This window comes from Leopardus geoffroyi, chromosome B1 (genome assembly GCF_018350155.1).
Source record: "Leopardus geoffroyi isolate Oge1 chromosome B1, O.geoffroyi_Oge1_pat1.0, whole genome shotgun sequence".
Lineage (NCBI taxonomy): Eukaryota > Metazoa > Chordata > Mammalia > Carnivora > Felidae > Leopardus > Leopardus geoffroyi.
The window spans coordinates 22,624,778-22,643,243 of record NC_059327.1 but is presented as its reverse complement, the minus strand read 5'-3'; the positions used below and the strand labels follow the sequence as shown (position 1 = coordinate 22,643,243).

Here is an 18,466-nt window from a genome sequence, read left to right as displayed (position 1 = left end):
TTCAAGGTCTATCAAGAACGAGCCATGTTCAGATGCATTGAGGGATACAAAATAGCAAAAATGTGGATCTTTCCTCAGGAAATTTTCTGAGCAGAGTTCAGGTTGATAGAGCCACCAATTAAGAGTGTTTTTGGAGGGGCGCCTGCGTGGCTCAGTGGGTTAGGGTTCTCTTGATTTTGGCTCAGATCATGATCGCAGGGTCGTGAGATTGAGCCCCATGTTGGGCTTTGCACTCCGGCTGAGCGTGAAGTGTGCTTAAGATTCTCTCTTTCCCTTTCTCTCTGCCTCTGCCTTCTCTCTCTTTAAGAAAAAAAAAAAAAAAAAAGTTACTGGAAATACTACTGAGTTTCTCGAAGAAGTTTGCATAATTGAGTATTGTAGTAATATATATTGGGACTGGCACATAGATTATGGCAATTTGTTTATTATAGTAAATTGCCTTAAAATTTAGTTTTCATAAGAACATTAAGATAAAAATATAATTCAGAAAGCTGGGCACCTGTAGTTATTATGACTATCTTCATTAACTTGCGGGACCTGGTAGCCCTTGCTGTTTACAAGGTAACAGGTAAGGACAGGGTTTCCCCCTTGAAGAATCTCATTCTTAGATTTCATTTTCCTTTACTGATACATGGTCAGTTTATGGTACCTATGTCCTTGTTTGCCAGCTTGTCCCAGAGCAGACAAAACCCAGTCCTTAGTGATAGGACCAATTTAGGTTTCATAATTTTCCTCTGTCCTGAATTTAAATTAGCCACTATGAAGCAGGTAGTATTCATAGAAATAAGATCTTATAGGCCATACTTTCCTTAATTAGCATCAAGCTATTTACTTAACAAAGTCACAACTGTTACACATCAATATAAATAATATGTATATTCTAATAATAGAGCTTATTTGCTGTAAGGCATTAAGAGTAGGATTTAGTTGTACTCATTTTTCATTTTCCATAAATTTAAGACAATGCTTGTCATGTAATTAGTAATTCCTAATGTTTGTTAATAAATTTAGCATAATGCTTGTCATGTGATAAATACTCAGAAAACACTTGGCAACTCTGAGGTAGAAGGTATCATTAATGAGATTTTTTAAATCCCCACTGGAGATGTTTAAAAAAGTCCTTGTTGCTAATAGAAATTGACCTGAGGCAGGGAGAAAAATTGGAGTACCTATCCTTTTGCAAGATTCCATGCTAGAAGTTTTCCATACATTAACTCACTTAATCTTGACAACATCTTTATGAGGTATTATTTCAATGATACAGATGAAGAAACTGAGATGTACAGAAGTAATATGGGCCATCACATTGCATGTAAATACAGAATCATCATTTGAACTTGAGCCAATGAATCCTTTTCTGTTTTTAAAATGGACGCATGGCACTTTCTCAGCTTTATGAAGTTATATTATATTCCATGTTAGGGATGTTTCTGTGCTTTGTTAACTATGCAGAGTTCCCTTAGGAGTGAGTATTTTTTTATTCTCTAGTGGGAACAGGGAGTTAAGATTCATGAACACCACTATTTTCAAGAGACCAGAAGGGACACCCAAACAGAGAAGTGAAATCTTGAAAGTAGTAAGTGAAACTGTGGCAGGAAGAAAAAAACTCCTAACCAAGAGGAGTATAGATGGCCCTGGAAAGGGAAACACTTGGACATATTTCTGTCACAGAACAATATAGCAGTAGAATAATCCCTATTTATGGACATAGGTCAATGTGTGAGTCTTTCTTAGTAGATTTTAAAATTGTGTTTTACAATTGTATTCAAATTAATACAGTTTTTTCCTTACTGAATATTTTTGTTCTGTCTTGTAACGTTTTTTTTTTTTGAGAATTAGCTCTACCTTCTTTTTTTTTTAATATGAAATTTATTGTCAAATTGGTTTCCATACAACACCCAGTGCTTATGAAGGAAATTGAAGAAGATACAAAGAAATGAAAAAACATTCCATCCTCATGGATTCGAAGAATAAATGTTGGTAAAATGTCAATACTACCCAAAGCAATCTACACATTCAATGCAATCCCAATCAAAATTGCACCAGCATTCTTCTCGAAGCTAGAACAAGCAATCCTAAAATTTGTATGGAACCACAAAAGACCCCAAATAGCCAAGGTAATATTGAAGAAGAAAACCAAAGTGGGAGGCATCACAATCCCATACTTTAGCCTCTACTACAAAGCCGTAATCATCAAGACAGTATGGTATTAGCACAAAACAGACACAAAGACCAATGGAATAGAGTAGACACTCCAGAATTGGACCCACAAAAGTATGGCCAACTAATCTTTGACAAAGCAGGAAAAAATAGCCAGTGGAAAAAAGACAGTCTCTTTAACAAATGGTGCTGGGAGAACTGGACAGCAACATGCAGAAGAATGAAACTAGACCACTTTCTTACACCATTCACAAAAATAAACTCAAAATGGATGAAGGACCTGAATGTGAGACAGGAAACCATCAAAACCCTAGAGGGGAAAGCAGGAAAAAACCTCTGTGACCTCAGCCGCAGCAATTTCTTACTTGACACATCTCCAAAGGCAAGGGAATTAAAAGCAAAAATGAACTATTGGGACCTCATGAAGATAAAAAGCTTCTGCACTGCAAAGAAAACAATCAACAAAACTAAAAGGCAACCAACGGAATGGGAAAAGATATTTGCAAATGACATATCAGACAAAGGGCTAGTATCCAAAATCTATAAAGAGCTCACCAAACTCCACACCTGAAAAACAAATAATCCAGTGAAGAAATGGGCAGAAAACATGAATAGACACTTCTCTAAAGAAGACATCCAGTTGGCCAACAGACACATGAAAAGATGCTCAACGTCGCACCTCATCAGGGAAATACAAATCAAAACCATACTCAGATACCACCTCACACCAGTCAGAGTGGCTAAAATGAACAAATCAGGAGACTATAGATGCTGGAGAGGATGTGGAGAAATGAGAACCCTCTTGCACTGTTGGTGGGAATGCAAACTGGTGCATCCACTCTGGAAAACAGTGTGGAGGTTCCTCAAAAAATTACAAATAGATCTATCCTATGACCCAGCAATAGCACAGCTCTACCTTCTTTACAACAGATGCTCTTAAAAGTTTGAGTTAACCAGGATTCCCTAAAAAGCTCCCTTCCTGGAGCATTTTTTATTCGGTGAGGTGCTGTGAGGTTTCTGTTATGCAACATGTGCATTTGAATATTATGTTATTGATTGCAAGAATTTTTTTTATAACCTCCGAAACGAGTAAGATTCTGCAGTATAATGTAGAGGTTTAGTGTATATACTTAGGAATAAGACTGTCTGAGAATCATGACTCTGCTGTTTGCCAGCGGTGTAATCTTGGACAGTTTACTTAGCCTCTCAGTGCCACAGTTTCTTTCCTCTAAACTTGAGATATCAATGATCACCCCACTCACGTGCTTGTTATGAGGACTCATGAATTCCCTGATACAAGGAAAGTGTTTTGTACAGCACCTAGCATATAGTGAGCACCCAATATTGGCATTAGCTATTATTATTACTACAGATCTATAAGGTTCGTTACTGTTATGCTTATAATACCTTTTCTTTTTCATACATTTTTTTAGACTTAATCATTTAAAACTCTAAAAAATGTTTATTTATTTTGAGATAGAGTTTGCAAGTGGGGGAGGGGCCTAGAGAGAGGGAGAGAATCCCAAGCAGACCTCCTGCCACTGGTACAGAGCCTGACACGGGGCTCAATCTCACAAACCGTAAGATCATGACCTGAGTTGAAATCTGACTCTGAACTGACTGAGCCACCTAGGTGCCCCTAGACTTAATAATTTGTTAATATCGTTCAGTGTCTTCAGAAGTTGTTGCTATTTATTTATTGCTTTTCACATGGACAGACATTACTTACTAAGCATGTGTATTGTTTTCTCTACATACTGAAATTTTTGACTTATTTTTTTAAAAATTGGAATGTTTCTTTCCAAAAACATGTAATAGGGGCACCTGGTTAAACATCTGACTTTTGATTTCGGCTCAGGTCATGATCTCATGGTTTGTGAGTTTGAGCCTCGTGTCAGGCTCTCCACTCTCATGCAGAGCCGGATTTGGATCCTCTCTCTCCTTCCACCCCCTACTTGCCCCCTCAAAAATAAAATAAGCAATTAAAAATTTTTTTAAAAAGCATGTAATAAAACTAATCCTCTATCACTCATCATTTTATCTCAGACAATAGTTCAGCAGTACCTTTTACAGTAATAATGGGGTTTTGTGGCTTGTCAAATGAATGAAAGTGATAGAACTCACTAGAGATGTCAGTTGTTGGATGAAGATAACTCTTGTGTACTTCTGAGAGTCCATTTCAAGTAAGCCATTCAGTGTAGGGCAATGGTGAGAGCTAAAGTTCTTTAGACTTGGGTTTCCTCATCTGTAAAAGAAGTATATCAGCTGCTTGCTGCTGATGGTTATGGAAGTTCACTAAGACATCATATGTGATGTCCACTGCAGAGTGTTTAGCATATACAAAGCACTTAATATTTTTAGATGGTAACTAGAGAAAGATACACTTTTATTTGAGATATATCTCATTATTTTTTGCCATCTAGTATTTAACCTGAATATAAAGGTCTCAGGTTCTCTGGTAATAGCCAGAATTAAAACTAATTCTCACAGAAGTGTTGTTTTAATGTATTTTTAGAATATGTGGGGAATTTGACAATAAAGGAATTGTAGGATTATAGTTGTAAGATCATCATCCTTGGGTATTTAACAACAACAAACACAGTACTACTAATAACACTGCATTCTATTCGTATAGTAGTTTATCACTTACAAAGATTTTTATCTGTCACCCATTGTGTGGTTATCAATAAATCTGTGTATTGATTAGATTGGTTAGATGTTAGTAGATGAGTCCATAGATTCTAAGAGGTGAAGTGACTTGTCTAAGCTTTCCTGTTTAGTGACCAGAACTTAGTTCTTTTTCCTTGTTCTACGTTATTTGTAGACTTGCTTGGTACCGTTGGGTGTAACTCTGGGTATTGTCTCATCAATGAAGATTTGCTTGAGTTTTGAAGCTAGAAGTGTGCATATAGAAATTCAGGAAGTTATGTATTCCTTAGATTTCTTAGACATTATTTTTCTTGATTTTTACAATTTAAGTACAGAATTTTAATTGAGAACATAAAGGTTTTTCTTGCTCAGGTACTTTTTCCATAATTTTGTTCCTATCATTTAGGAATACATAATGGTCCGTGCTTATAGGGTGTGTGGCATGCTCAACAGTTTACATGGGGTACTTTTTAAAATCAGAAAAGTATGTAAGTTATGACTATATAGTTTGGTGATTTTTTTTTTTTTTTTTTTGAAACTGACATTACCAGAATCTCAGAAGTCAGCCATCAGCCCCCTTTGGTTATTACTCATTCCCACTCCCAAAGTTAATGACAATCTTGACTTTTCTTTTTATAGATTACCTTTAGTTATTTTTGAATAGTTGACTCATCACTCATTATATTTGTGAAATTCATCCAAATTTTTCAAGTAGTTGTAGTTTATTCATCCTCATTGATGTATAGTGTGTACTATATGAACATACCACAATTTATTAATCCATTCTACTGTTGATGAGCTTTTGAGATGTATCCAAACTGGAGCTTTTAAGAATAATGCTGCAGTGAACATGAATGTACATGCCTTTTGGAGAGCATTTATATATGCATTTCTGTTAGGTAGTGATCTAGGAATTGAATTGTTGGTTTATAAAACATACAGTTAAGTGCTTTTCAAATCCATTGTACCATTTTACACTCCCTTCAACAGTGTAGGACATTCAGGGATTGTCTTTTTCTCCCCTTGTAGTCTTTCTGGTGGGTGCTTAGTATTATCACATTATGGTTTTTGTTTGCTTTTATTTGATGAATGATCATATCGAGCACCTTTTCTGATGTTAGTGGATATTTTCTCTTGGGAAGTATCTATTCAGATCTTTTTGTGCTCTTTAAAAAGTCAGATAGTCTTTTTCTTACTGAGTTGTGAGGAGTCCTTTGTATATTCCTCTTCTAAAGTCTTTGTCACTTATATGTAAGGCCAATATCTTTTCCCATCTGTGATTTGCCTTTTCCCTCTTTATGGTATCTTCCATAAATTAATAAAGATCAGTTTACCAATGTTTTTCTTTTATGATTGATAATTCCTCCTCCTCCTCTTCCTCCTCCTATTTACTTCTAAAGATTTTGTTTTTACTTTCATATTTGTGTCTAAAATCCTATTTGGAATTAACTTTAATGTATGTTGTGAGGTGTGGGTCTAGATTCAAACTCAGATTACAATAATCTGCAAGTATTGTACATTTTCCTTTCTCTAAATGGCATTTATGTAATTGTACTGGCTTAGGGTTTTGATGAACTTGATTTTAGGGTAAAATGTGGTGACCAGGAAGCCTTTTAATTAGACTCACATATGAATGTTGGGAGTAAAGAATGGGGGATAATTGATGCACCAGTTGCCTCTTGTGATAGCTTTTTGGCAGTAACAATTTTAGGTACTGCTCTTGTTTTGGTTTGGATAATGGAAAAAAAAAAAAAAAAGAAAGGAAAACCTGTAACCTGTGAAAATGTTGGCCAGAATCAGAATTTTTATTATAGATTTAAAATTCCTTTTTTTTTTTAATTTAAGTATGTTCAGTGTTATTTTACATTTTGAGAGAGTAATTTCGGTGTATCTTTTATATAACTGATTTATACAAGTCATATCCATGATTTCAGTATTTTCTGTGGAAAGCCCATAATTAAACAAGCTTTATAATGGTTCTGTTAGTCATATCTTATTTTCAGTCCTTGAGACCATCTCACTGAATAGACTAAGACTAATAGCTATCCTTTTCTTGTCAGATGAAGAAATAAAAGTTAGAAGGGTTAAATTTTCTTTCATACTGATTAGAATTTGGAATTCCAAGGCTAGAAGCTGCAAATCTTAATTTTAAGTTTTCAGGGTGCTGGCTCTTGACTCGTATCTATTATACATACTTGCAGTCATCTTTATTGAGACCTTTGAGAATCCTCAGATATTTAGTACCAAAATGATGTCTTCTAGAGGAACTATACGTTTTATGTGCATTGCTTCACAGTACGTGTTATTTTCATGAAGGTTTTTATGTTTTCTCACCTCATGCAGGTACTGAGTATGTGAAGACAGGTAGAGAACAACTAATCTAGGTTGAGAGATGGGTATTTAGCATTGGGCCAGGCTCACTCACTCAGTAGGTAGAATACTCCCTTATGCCCACTAGCCCTTGACGTTTAATTTTTTTAAAACAGTGTTATTTAGACATATATCACACATCATAAAATTTACCTATTTCAGCTATACAATTTAGTGATTTTCATTAACTTTAGCCGAGTGGTGCAACGTCACCATAAATCAGTTTTAGAACATTTTATTCCTCTAATAGCAGCCTCCTGCCCATTACAGTTAATACCTGTTACTACCCCTCAGCAACAAGTTACTTACTTATTTTCTCTATAAATATGCTTTTTCTAGAAACTTCATATAAATGGAAACATACAGTGTGTGGTCTTTTTTATATCTGGCTTCTTTCAGTGAGTATAATGTTTTTTTTTTTTAATTTTTTTTAACGTTTATTTATTTTTGAGACAGAGAGAGACAGAGCATGAACAGGGGAGGGGCAGAGAGAGAGGGAGACACAGAATCTGAAACGGGCTCCAGGCTCTGAGCTGTCAGCACAAAGCCCAACGCGGGGCTCGAACTCACGGATTGTGAGATCATGACCTGAGCGGAAGTCGGACGCTTAACCGACTGAGCCACCCAGGCGCCCCGAATGTTTTTGAGGTTTATCCATGTTGTCCCGTTTCTAGTACTTTGTTCCTTTTTATTTCCCAGTAGTATCCATTGAATGGGTATACTACATTTCCTTTGTCCATTAACCAGCATTTAGGTTTTGATGACATTTAAATTTAAAATCATGCTTCTATAAAATTGTAAATTTCTTTGGCCATAATGTGGTAATTTGTTAATGATTAGATTCTTCCTTGCCAAGGCATATAGTAGTTTATACTTGCACCAGGTTCCTTGAGTTAGAATTGTAGTTTGAAATTCAATCTTGATATGTTTTAAAATTACATAAGTACAGCTAATCAGATCTCTTCTGCACGTTACTTCCTAAATAGAGAATCTGACACGTTAGTCTCTTTAATCATGTGTTCTAAGTTTTACTTGAAAAAAAATTTTTTTAATGTTTATTTATTTCTGAGACAGAGAGAGACAGAGCATGAATGGGGGAAGGGCAGAGAGAGAGGGGGACACAGAATCTGAAGCAGGCTCTAGGCTCTGAGCTGTCAGCACAGAGCCTGACGCGGAGCTCGAACTCACAGACCGCGAGATCGTGACCTGAGCCGAAGTTGGACGCTCAACCAACTCAGCCACCCAGGCACCCCCCCAAAAAATTAATGTTTATTTTGGAGAGAGAGAGAGAGGGAGGAGGGGCAGGCACAGAGCCTGACGTGGGGCTTGAACTGGTGAGATCATGACCTGAGCTGAAGTTGAACCCTTAACTGACTGAGCCACCCAGGCGCCAGCTAAGTTTACTTTTAATAGTCAGCATTTTTGCTCTTAAGCTCAAGTGTGTTGTTAGTATATTGGCACTTTTAAAATACATTATTCTGTATTAACTAAAAACCTTTAAGCAGTTGGAAACTAGTCAGTAATTGTTTATCTAGGCTTGATTTTGCCATATATCATACGTGCTTACAAAGAATTACTTTCTAAACCTAGTCAGGGAATTAAATTGGAGGAAGTTTTACAATAAACTGTCACTGGGTAGAAATGTCTAATTTTGTTTAAATAGTTCCATTTTAAAAACAAAAAAAAAGAATGTGTATGTGTATACATATATATCATATACAACAATGTATATATCTGTATAACATACATACACACACATCCCATTACATAGAGATAATCGCATAGGCATTAATGATAGAGAAGCCAAGTTTGAATCCCTTTTAACTACTTACTAATTTGATACCAAGTTTAGGTTCACCGAACCCAAACTTTCTTCTGTAGAATGGGTTGTTGGTATGGCACCTGACACATTGTAAAATGAGGCATGCCTAGTATGATGCCTGGCACATTGGAAGTACTTACTAAATATTTGTCCCTTTCCATTGATTTTGAGCCTCATATTATGGTACAGATGATGATGCTACATTTAAAAAATAAATGAATTATTATGATTTCTGTAATGAATGTAGTTAAAAGTCATTGTCTCTGTTGACATTAGTGAGGTGGGAAGGCAAAAATTTTAATTTGGCTTAGCTTTTTTTCCCCTTTGTTTATAAAGGTCATTTATGTTGTTAATGTAGTTATTTGTATGCCTTCTAACATTTCCTTGTGTTTTTCTAGTGTACACAGATGAGAGAATTCAGAAATGAGTCGAAACTATATATTTTAGAGTAATTTCAGGTGCCTTTGACTTCGGGATTGTTGACTTTTAAACAAGGAAAAGATGCTTTCAGTAGGGGATATAAAAACTGATCACTTGCTTCTTATGGATAGAAAATAGAATAAAATTAAATGACCTAACATACAGAAATATTTGCAAATATCTTCTCCCATTCAGTAGGTTGCCTTTTAGTTTCGTTGATTTGTTTCCTTTGCTGTGCAGTAGTATTGGCAAGGATGTGGAGAAAAAAGAACCCTCGCGCACTGTGGGTGGAAATGCAAACTGGTGCAGCCACTCTGGAAAAACAGTATGGAGGATCCTCAGAAAGTTAAAAATAGAACTACCCTATGATCCAATAATTATACTGCTGGGTGTTTACCTAAAAAGTGCAAAAACACTAATTCAAAGGGATACACGCACCTCTATGTTTATTGCAGCATTATTTAGGTAGTCAAATTATGGAAGCGGCCCAAGTGTCCGTCGATTGATAAAAGGATGAAGAAGTAGTGTGTGTGTATATATATGTATATATACATATATTCATCGTTGAATTGTTGAATCACTATTTTGTACACCTGAAACTACAATAACACTGTTAACCATACTGGAATTAAAATACAAGGTTCATATCCACATCAAAAGAAGTTGCACATCTAAATACCGAAGCCTAAGTTTATGCCTATTCTATTTCTACATATGGGAATAGCATCACAATAAAAATAATTAAGACACTTGGGATAAGGGGCTGCAAGAATTCCTTTTCTTCAAAGAGGGATCAGAGCACTATTGAAGTTTGAGAAACATCACTCTATAAAGTCAATGGTGGAAGGGACTATATCATATTTAGTCTTCTATTCTCAGGTCCTAATTCAGTGCCTGGCACATAGGAGATAGTTAGTAAATATTTTTTGAATTACTGAGTGCTTCTCATGTGTAAATAGATGCACCTTTGGAGTTGTGCTTCAGTTTTTCAGGGCATGCTTCAGGAGGCATCCTGCGTACTAGGCAATGAGTCTATCAAAATCTGTTGACTTAAGGAAGAGTTTTGCCTTTTTTCTCACCTTCACGATCCTGATCCTAATATTTTCAAAAAATAGAAATAATTATTCATTTTAAAAATGTGCCAATATCAAGCAACACTTAAATGTAATTTTTCTCTGAACTTAGAGCACAGAAGCTTCCATTCCAACTTAGACTAACCAATAGGTAAAACTTGTGCATATTAAAAACTTGAGAGACCTAATGTATATTTATATCATATACTTATGCATGTCTTTTTTTTTTAATTTTGACATATGGTTTACCTTTGAACAACATTGGTTTTATCACTGCAGGTCCCCTTATATGTGGATTTTTTATAGTACAGTACTGTAAATATGTTTTCTCTTTTTTATAACTTAATTAACATTTACTTTCTCTAGCTACTTGTTTGTAAGAATACAGTGTATAATACAGATAATGTACAAAATATTTGTTAATAGACTATTTATAGTCTCAGTCAGGCTTCCAGTCAACAGTAGGCCATTAGTAGTTAACTATTGGGGGAGTTAAAAGTTATTGGCGGATTTTCAGCTGCATGGGGGGTCAGGGGCATTAACCCCAGGGTTTTTCAAGGGTCACCTGTAATTTTAAATTTATAGAAATGTTGCAGAAATTGTACACTAGTCCCATACACCTTTCACTCAGTGTCTCCCAGAGTTAACAATACGTACAGTTACCAAAAATGAGACGTTAACTTTGGCTCAGTATTATTAACTAACCTGTAGATATTATTCACATATCACTAGTTATTTCACAAATGTCTCCATCCTGTTCCAGAATCCATTCCAGAGTTTCACATTGTATTTAGTTGTCATTCTCTTTCATCTTCTGCATTCTATGACAGTTCCTCCATGGTTGCTTATTTTCATGAACTTGACACCTTGGAAGAATACTGGTCAGTTATTTTGTAGAATGCTACTAGTGTGGGCTTGTATGATGTTTTTTTTCATGATTAGATTGAGGTCATGTGTTTCTGGCAAGAATAATATGCTCTTCTCAGTATCAAGGAATACATGATGTTCATCCCTTATTGCTGTATTGTTAACATTGACTGCTTGGGTAAGGTATCAGCTAGGTTGCTTCACTATCACGGTACTATTTTTCTATTGATAATTAATAAATATTTTTAGGAAGATACTTTGAGACTATGCAAATATTCTGCTTCTCTTCAAAATTGTACCTCCTAACTAAGCTTAGAACCCATTGGTGTTACTTACTGTGGTATTCCTGTTACCCCTAATACTTCGCCATTTATTATTTGGAATTCTTCTGTGAGGAAGAGTAATCCCTTTCTCCTATTTGTATTTGTTTGTTGTTTTAAACATTTTTTTAAGTTTACTTACTTATTTTGAAAAAGAGACAGTGCGAGTGAGGGAGAGAGAGAGAGAATCCCAAGCAGGCTCTGCACTGTGAGTGCAGAGCCTGACATGGGGCTTGAACTCTGGAAACTGTGAGATCGTGTCCTGAGCTGAAACCTAGAGTGGGATGCTTAACCTACTCAGCCACCCAGGTGCCCCTCTCCTATTTGTTTTCTCATTCAGTATTTTACATGTAAGTATGGACTCATAGACTTTTTTTTTTTCCTCTTAGTATTTGGTTTAAAATTCAGTACTATGGTCATTTTTATTGTTGCTTAAACTTTACAGCTTTGGTTATTGGGAGCTTTTTCTAGTTGGTTCCTATGCCCTTTAACATGCCTTTCTTGAGCACTTGTTTACTTTCTGGTACCACAAGATACTCTAGTCTCATGTTGTTTTTCTCTGTCTCAGCCTTTTAATCAATTGCTGCTCTAAGAAACCTTGGTTCTTTTTAATAGAGAATGTTGTTTAGAAACTAAGATCTCAGTGCTATGTGTGCTGTTGGGATGTTCTTGTTCCTCAGCCTTCTCATTGAAAATAGTTAGGAAATATATTTATAGTAATCCATACATATGTGTGTGTCTGTATACTTGTACATATGTGTATGTATGTGTTTATCTGTTTTAAAAGCCATACTTAATATGGATGCCTCTAACTCCTGTTTAATACCATAGCATTGTTCCTTGTTTTCCCTTTTCCTTACTTGTAAGTTCTTTTGTTTTGAAAATAATAAATCTGATAATCATATATATTTAATTTTTTCTTCAACTCTAGTATACTCATAAAGTAACACAATTGCTAGTCTTGTGAGAAATAAAACAACAGAGTATGGGATTTATATACAGTTCTTTTCTCTTTAGCTTTAAGAGTATCCAGTCAAATACTGTTTTCCAAAGTAGGTGTATATGATTGATTTGTAATACAGTGAGTTTGTTTTTTAAAGTTTATATTTCATTTCAGAACCCCCCACCCCATCCTGGTTGATTTTTAAAAAATACTTAAAATTCATTTTTGGGTTGTATATTTCTATGGGTTTTGGCAAAAGCCTAGTTTTGTTTCCATCACCACATTCATGAGAGAGAACACTTCAGTCACCCTTATGCTTATATTTTAGAAGAAAACATTAAAAGTTGTTTGGTACTTGAAATGCATAAGAAAATTTTACCAGTGGATTTGACTCTGTTTGGGTTGAATCATCACAGTAAGAGAGAAACTTGTTTGAGTAATCAAACGGTTAGGATATTAAAAGAGAAGAGGAGGGAGACTTCTTAATGGCACCATCATTTGTTATTCGTTGTGGCGCCAGAACATGGATTTGTTTTTTCAGATTTTAAAGGACTGAGGTTTTTCACAGTGTAAATTGAAACTTTTTAAAGAGAAATAATTCACAAAGTATAATCAAATACTTTAATTAATTATTTGAGAGAGACAGAGCACATGTGAGTGAGGGGCAGAGAGAGAAGCGGGGCTCACCTGATGCGGGGCTCATCATCACCCAGTGTGGGCATGAGATCACCCGATGTGGGACTTGAATGCACGAACCGTGAAATCATGACCTGAGCCACCCAAGTGCCCTCAAATACATACTTTTAAAATATTACTTTGCTAGTGCTCACCCTGTAAGCAAAATGAACCTAATTTAGAAGTGATAAAATCTTATCCGAGTGCTGTTTTAATTTGAATTAGTATGCAAAGGGGTTTATTACATATATTTTCATGTCTTCTATAAAACTGTGTTTGTGAATAGATGACAGATAAAGGTCATGAGGTAACTAGGAACATGGAACAGGTATGCAAAATTGTAGAAAATTGTTCAGTTTTGCCAGCAAATCACAGTGCAAATTAGAACAATGAGATACCGTTTTTACTTATTAAGTTAGTAGAGAGAATATGAATGAAAATGAGTACCCTAATCTGGTAAAGGTGTGGTGACACTCACTCAAGTACATGAATACATTGCAGGCAGCATTAGCAGTCCACACTGATACCCTGCTTTTAAGCACAGTAGGAACAAAAATACCAATGTAGTTGACCCTTAAAGAATGCAGGAGTTAGGGGTGGTGACTCCCATGCAGATGAAAATCCAAGTATCACTTTTGAGTCCCCAGAACTTAACTACTAATAGCCTTCCTTTGCCCTAAAGCCTTACAATGACATCAGCAATTAACACATATTTTGTATGTTGTATTAAATACTGTTTTTTCACAATAATGTTAACTTTTTTTCTTTTTCAGTATTTCTAAGTTACACAGGTTTTTCAAATTGTCTCAAACAAATCTCCAAAAAATTTCCTATATACTTATTTGTTTATATTTATATATTTATATTTTTTATATTTATATTTCTCTTTGAGAGATAAATATATCTCCTTTGAGATATAAACCCCGTTGAGAGTGGGGTTGCAAGTGAATGAGGGGCAGAGAGGGAATCCCACAAGGGGCAGAGAGAGAGAGAAGCAGGGCTTCCCCTGAAGTGGGGCTCATGGGTTTTGTTTTGTTTTGTTTTGTTTTGTTTTGTTTTGTTTTTTAACTGGAAGTAGGGCTTGTGCTCACCCAGAGCAGGGCTCAGAGTTCATCTGATGTGGGACTTGAACTCACTAACAGTGAAATCATAACCTGAGCCGAAGATAAATGCTTAATGCCTGAGCCACCCAGGCACCTGTCCTGCATGTTTATGGAAAAAAGTTCATATCTCATTGGACCCACACACTTGAAAACGTGTGTTGTAGAGGGCCAACTGTAGTTAGTCTATCAGGCTGATGTACCCTGATGGCACTGATGGGTATTTTCTTCTAAAAAAGTATTTTCCTGATTATTTGCAGTAGGAAAACTACATAAAATTGGAATTTTACTTTTTTCCAGGCATGACTGTGTAAAAGTTATATGTTGACATTGGTGTTGAATGTGACTGTGTACCTTAAAATCTGTAGCACAGTGACTGTCAAGTTATAGAATCTGAATAGTCAGAAAAAGGAAAGATTTATATTTGCTTAATTCTGAAAGAGTAACTACCCAGTAACTAAAAGTGTACTTTAAAAAAGGAATTTGGGGCACCTGGGTGGCTTAGTTGGTTAGGTGTCTGACTCACAGTTCATGAGTTTGAGCCCCATGTGGGGCTCTGTGCTGACAGCGTGGGGCCTGGAGCCTACTTTGGATTCTGCGTGTGTCTCTCTCTCTGCCCCTCCCCTACTCACGCTGTCTCAAAAATAAGTAAACATTAAATAATAAAAAAGAATCCACTTTAGCCAAGTTATTATACATTTTTTGTATAATTTTTAAACGGTGGATGTAACTTATTTAGTCTCTGTCAGTAAGAAGCTTCATATTACCTGAAAGATGGAAGCCCTGGGAAATATGATAACAGGCTTGTTTACCTGCTTCTTTTCTTTAACATGTGTTTTGATGGAATGAAAGTGTATGTGGAATATCTGTTAATGTAGGTGGATGTTTGTGGAAAGTGAGTGCCATATTTAACCTTTGAAGTCTTGAAGGCTTAAAAAAATTTTTGTAACTATATACATCCTGACAAAAGATATTTTAGAATATATGGATACATTTTTCTTAGCTGATTATGATGATGTGACAGAATCCAGTTGTGAAACTATGAGGGACAGCTACCCATATCCACCATTCAGAGAGTAGTTATTCTTGACAAGTTGAGTTATATTTCCATACTCTGTTTTAGGCATATTTAGCAGAACTAGATTTGTAACTCCTAAAAGGTCAATAAACAACCTGTATTTAGTATTTGACTTGATCTTTTTCTTTTTCTTTTTTTTTTTTTTTTTTTGGCAGGTTGAGCGCGGGGAATTATGTTTTCAAATTATGTGATTTAAAGAATGCATTGATTGATATTTTGGGGAGGCAAATCTCCATGGATCTCTCATATTTCTGCACGTCTGAACCCAGGCATTAGCTGGACTGTCTTTTCAAGGATATTGTACAAACAGCCTTGAAAGATAATAAATTGATTTTAATTTAGATTTCTTTTTTTTTTTAATGTTTATTTATTTTTGACACAGAGAGAGACAGAGAATGAATGGGGGAGGGTCAGAGAGAAGGAGACACAGAATCTGAAATAGGCTCGAGGCTCTGAGCTGTCAGCACAGAGCCCGATGTGGGGCTCGAACTCATGGACCGCGAGATCATGACCTGAGCTGCAGTCCGATGCTCAACTGACTGAGCCACCCAGGTGCCCCTAATTTAGATTTCTTTAGAAATCTAGACTTAGGAAAGTTTCAGGACAGATGTATTTCCTGTTCAGGATAATAAAGATCATTTTTACCTCTAGAGCAGAGGTTGGGCATGTTTGCCAGCAGTACCTTTAAAAGATTGGGTTTTCTTAACCTTAGAGTTCTTCAGCTCTCTCATAAACCCGCTAAATGATCATCTATCCGGGCTGTTCCACACCAGCCCCATGAGACTTGGGTGACACCATGGAGCTCATGGTGCCTTTTGTACCATGAGAATGGATTAACAAGTATGATGTATGTGTGTTTATAAAATGGAGTCACTTATATGTTGAATTAAAAATATATATATATTTGAAATCATAGAAACAGTAGGGACAGAAAAGTCGTTGTCAGGAGCAGGCCCATAAAAGGGTGGTGGTGGAGGGGGACAAGGAAACTTGATAAAAGGTTACAAACTTTTAGATATAAGGTGAATAAGGTCTGAGGATCTAATGTATAACATGGTGACTATAGAACTTAAGTGTTCTCGCCCACCACCCCCCCCATAAATAAAGGAAAGAAAAAAAGGTATTCTGGGTGAGGTGATGAGTATGTCAGTTAACTAGATGGAAGGAATCTTTTCACAGTGTATATGTATATCCATTCATCATGTTGTATACTTTAAATATCTTACAGTTTTGTCACTTATACTTCAGTAAAGCTGGAAAACAAATAAACCTTGCCAGAGAAAAAAAGTATATTTCTGACTCAGGATACTTGTTTTTGCCAGCACGCTTGAAACTGACTTGCTTCTTTGATAACTGAAAAAGTGGAAGTAGAACAAAATCTTCTACTTTTCAAATTTATTTAATGTCATGATAGATAACGTATTGGTGTAAAGATGTGATTGTTTTTAACAACAAAAAATAGAGTAACATTATTATAGACTTATTGTAGAATAGAAGTAGATTATTATAGAATCTAATTGTTATAGAATTATTATTAGAGAATTTAAAAGGAACGTGTGTGTGTGGGAGTGTCTCGGTAGCCCAGTCGGTTAAGCGTCTGGACTCTTGGTTTTGGCTCAGGTCACTCTCTCACTGATGACATCAAGCCCCGCGTCAGGATCTGCACTGACAGCGCGCAGCCTGCCTGGGATTCTCTCCCTCTCTGCCCCTTCCCTCTTGGGTTGTGCGTTCTCTCTTTCTCTTCCTCTCAAGATAAATAAATAAAAAATAATAATAAGAGGAAAGAGTGTGTGTGTGTGTGTGTGTGTGTGTGTGTGTGTGTGTGTGTATTTGTTGAGAAAAGTATATTAAAACACCCTAGGAACCTGCAGACAAACTGCTGTTTTTTAGACCAGCTCTTTTTGCCCTCATTAGTGTATTAAGACTTTGCTTGATTTGCTAGTTGGAGGGTCTGTCTTTACATAGAGGGTCACAGTCCCTATAAATAAAATGCTCTATTTTAAAATTATTTCAGAAGAATTTATAGATGCTAAATTGACTCACTGAGTGTTAGGGTAAACAATTGAAGAGTTTAAATCATATTAAATATATCACAATTTTTATAAGACAAACACTAGGAAATTATGCTTAACATGGAAACAGCCTCACTTTATTCCTCAGAATTCAAAGTAAGAAAAGTTAGTGTAAGTCCTTCTGCTCAGTTTTTAGGTGTTTTGTGTGTATTGATGAAGCACAGCAGTGTCTTCTAAAATTTTATTTAACTTTCAGTTTAGCAAGAGTATTATTTTTATGGAAATATATTCATGTTCTATCTGCACGTGAAATTACAGGCCTACAGACAAATATAATCAAATCCAAATAATTAGCCTGTTTTGAGATTAGGATGAATTTCAGCTGGTACTTTTTTGGTAAGGTAAAATTTTGTTGTCTTTTTTTTTTTTAAGTAACATTATCCCAATAATTACTTATAATATTTCTTTTTTGTTACTGTCACCCTGCCATCGTGCATTTACCTGAATGTTGTGCCCAACTACTAACTAAGCATGATGCTCTTTGAGCAGGTTACTGCCCCTGCTTCCCTTTTCTCTTCCATTTCTTTCATCTTTTTTCTCCCTCAGGTAGGTGCAGAGCAGTTCAGCAAGTCTTTTACCCTAACTCAGGGTAAGATGCCTGCCTCTCCTCTCTCTTTCTCCTCCTTTCTTAAAAGTTTTATTGGGTTATCATTGATATACAAAACACTGAACACCCTTAATATATATATTGATGGCTTCAACATATGTACACATCTGTGATTCCGTTACCACAATCAAAATACCAAACACATGCATCACCTTCAAAAATTGCCTTGTGTTCTTTGCGTGTGTGCATGCGTGTGTGTATGTGGTGGTGTGAACACTTAACATGAGATCTGTCCTCCTTAGCATATTTTAAAGGTCACAATACTCAGTTGTTAACTATAGATACTATGCGGTCCAGTAGATCTCAGGAA

The 18,466-nt window shown here is 35.8% G+C and overlaps 1 protein-coding gene across 9 annotated transcripts in view; it reads left to right on the top strand.

Annotated features, from left to right (window-relative positions):
- The window catches only part of TUSC3 (tumor suppressor candidate 3), a 289,103-nt gene that overhangs the window by 96,228 nt on the left and 174,409 nt on the right, over positions 1-18,466 (top strand). Inside the window, exons 2-3 of one of the 9 annotated variants that reach the window (XM_045455145.1) lie at positions 16,403-16,412; positions 16,590-16,597. The exons of the other annotated variants lie outside the window; for them this stretch is intronic. Of the exons in view, the coding sequence (XP_045311101.1) occupies positions 16,403-16,412; positions 16,590-16,597 (18 nt within the window). The remainder of the gene's footprint in view (positions 1-16,402; positions 16,413-16,589; positions 16,598-18,466) is intronic. 9 annotated transcript variants of the gene reach the window in all.